Below are 3,113 nucleotides of genomic sequence, written 5' to 3' on the forward strand. Positions count from 1 at the left end.
CTTGTACATTAAGATGTGCGTGAGGATAGATCTTTATACGCATGTCGAGTACGTCATAATTTACCTTACATCAGTTAACAACTGCGATTAACTTGTGTGTTCCTTAAAAACAGTACAAGAATTGGTCATTCATCATTATTACAAATTGGGTTGTTCGTTGTGTCTGTTTGTTCTTTCTTTTTTTTTTCTTTTGAAGAGAAATTGTCGAAACCCATGAGTTAGCTTGCAAATTTGACAATTTTTTCCCTCATGGAATTAGACAATTTGTTCTATTATTCTTTTATTTGTGTACCATTTGCTGTGCTTTTGACGAAGTAACTGTGTAGTTTCCTCTTATTATCATTGTTTTTTTTTCAATTCCCTAGTCTTCCTTATAGGTGAGTTGGTTCACTTTTTTTTTTTCGAATATAAAATAAATAGAGTTGTGAGCAGTTTCCTTCGCGTTTGCGTATATTTTGGCTTACTTCTGTGGTGTTGTTATGGTAACGTGGGCGCTGAAGTATTTTGTTCGCGTAGTCCGATGGTCGACAGAAGCATTCTTAATTTGGCCCACACGGCCACTTTTTGACTATGCCACCTCATTGCATTGTGTTCCCATAAGCGGCACATTTATTACTTCGGTTCTGCTCTGCTTCTACGGGTTCCCACTTTTGTGGTCTACCGCCATGGTTGCTATCGGGTTTCTCATCTCCGGTGTGTTATTTCTTGTGAGCCCTCTTCCACTATTGAAACCCATTGGCGGTCGCTATAGCGTGGGCCTTGTGCATATGAACGGCTGCCGTTCCCAATCCATACCACCAGTAGCTGTGTTTTATCCTACTAATATGGTCCCAGAGAAAAAGGGACTACCGTATGTCCCGTTTGGAGATGACCGTTTTCTTCGGGGCGTGGCGGCGTATGCAAACGTGCCATTTTTCTTCATAAGGGATTTCTCCTTTGTTCGCATCAGTGCGTCCCGAAACGCGGTGCCCGCCGCTTTGCTCAACCAATATGAGAGAGTGCCACCTATTGTTGTGTTCAGTCACGGTCTTGCCGGATACCATTTGTTCTACAGTTGCTTTGCGTTGGATCTTGCGGCGCGGGGTGCAATCGTGATTTGTCTTGGCCATTGCGACAATAGTGCTTCTTTCATGCGTGACAGTAGCGGTAAGGAAAGTGAAGTTCCGCTCAAGGACTATGGATGGGAGGTACCCGCACGTGAAGCCCAAGTTGCACAAAGGGTAAGCGAGGTGAGGGGAACACTTCAACGCCTAACGGAAAAGGACTTTTGGACAACTTTGGGCTACATTAATTCAGATATTGACAAGTTTCTTAGCAAACCGTTGCAGGTACATCTTGCGGGTCATTCATTTGGCGGTGCCACTGTACTCGCGGCTGCATTAGAAGAGAACCAAAATCCCGTGAAGGGAGTCAGCGTAAAGAGCGTGTATACGTTTGACCCATGGATGCTACCAATACAAAATGAACATTTTTGCAACCCGCTTTCTGATGGCCGTAAATCCTATACTGTTCCAACGGTTACTGTGCATTCAGACGACTGGGTAAAAGATTCTGAGAGTTGGGAATTCTTTAAAAGGATGAAAGCGCTGGTGTTAGAACAATCTGCATATGCTTCGCTCAATGAAGTGGAGAAACAAGCGCTCTTTGGTATTGTGGTCACGAAGAATACGAACCACCTTTCTCTTGTAGATGTCTCTGTACTCAGTCCCGTCATGCATGGAAATATCTGGGCCACAGTGTCACCGCGAGTACAAATTATGGAGTGGTGTAATGCACTTCTTCGCTTCGCAAAGCAAAATACCGAAGTGTGTTCAACGTGTTAGCAATCCGTGATGGTGTCATGCCCTTTTCAAAGTGAATCGCCCTCGAGGCACAGTTATTTGATACTGGGCCGGTAGGTCATATCGAGCTGGCCTTAGGTTTTGTGGTTTTATGTTGCTTATCATGTTTTGATTTTGACTGAATTTATGGCTGTGCTGCGTACCCCCATTCACTGAAACTTGTCCGCAAATTGTTCGAGAGAAGATTATTAGCGAGCAAATGGGGAGAAGCATTTTGTAACGACGGCTTAAAGCGTTCGCCAAGGTAATTTGTTTTTTTTCAAGAATATATTTTAATTCCCTGAGGAGATCAATCAGTCAAGGGGAAACTTTCGTCCGGAGTGAAATGCGGGTGGGGGAGGGAAATTACTGGGATTTTGTGTAGTAACGATCCGTGGTAATGTACTTTCACATCCCATCCATTCACACAATCACATACATATGCATACAAACATACTTACATTATGTATGCATTTACAACTGTTTGTGTATATATAAGGGTGAGAGCTGCGGTGAAGATGAGGAGGAGGCGATAAAGGCGAGAAATATAGTCGCGGCAGTTAAGTGAAGGGAACGTTTGAAAAGGAGCACCGGCGGCAACATAAACCGGGATGACTGAGAGATTATTGAGCACTTTCTTCCATGCTGTTATTAACATAAAGAAAAAAAGGGGAGGGAGTTCACAAGGGTTGCTTTGCGATAAAAAGGAAGAAAAAAATCATCACATAGACATAGCGTCGAGTGTCATGATGCATGAAGGTCTCGTTGATGGGGTAGCAATCGTAAGATTGGGCAATGCGCTACCAAGGGTAGAATAAGTAAACAGAAGAAGTCAGTGAGGGGAAAGAGAAAGAAGAAGGGAAAACAACAGGGAAAGACAAAAATAAAAAAGAACTCAAACCCTTTTACACGCTAAAAAAAAAATAGGTGCGCTGTATTCTTACATTTAAAAAAAAAAATGTTTTAATTGTGTTATTTCCTGACAAACATAGCTGGTAGGTATTTTCTTACTCTCCAGCACACATATCCCAGGGCTACATTTTGCTCGGAGAAGAGTACTCACTTTCTTCTTTTTTTTTTTCCATTCATAACTTTTATTTTTATTGTTCATTTAATTGTAACGTTAACAATAGTATTGCAAATTAAGGAACTAGGAAAGACAATTTGGATGTTTATGTGTGGGCACCAACTGTTGCTACTTTTGTTGGTATATCTATACACGTAGATATATCGCCATTGTGACTCTCACGCGCACCATTTTTGACGGCCGCTGTTTTTTGTTGTTTTTTTTTT

The 3,113-nt window shown here is 42.0% G+C and overlaps 1 protein-coding gene across 1 annotated transcript; it reads left to right on the forward strand.

Moving 5' to 3' along the window:
- Window positions 1-479: 479 nt before the first annotated feature.
- Window positions 480-1,823, forward strand: TEOVI_000005500 (phospholipase A1, putative; the record flags this gene model as incomplete). The annotated part of the gene is made up of 1 exon (XM_067220002.1): window positions 480-1,823. One exon carries the CDS (start codon window positions 480-482, stop codon window positions 1,821-1,823), a length of 1,344 nt encoding a protein of 447 aa, XP_067076103.1.
- Between the last annotated feature and the right edge of the window lie 1,290 nt (window positions 1,824-3,113).

Source organism: Trypanosoma equiperdum, assembly GCF_001457755.1.
Source record: "Trypanosoma equiperdum strain OVI genome assembly, contig: ctg_103, whole genome shotgun sequence".
NCBI lineage: Eukaryota > Euglenozoa > Kinetoplastea > Trypanosomatida > Trypanosomatidae > Trypanosoma > Trypanosoma equiperdum.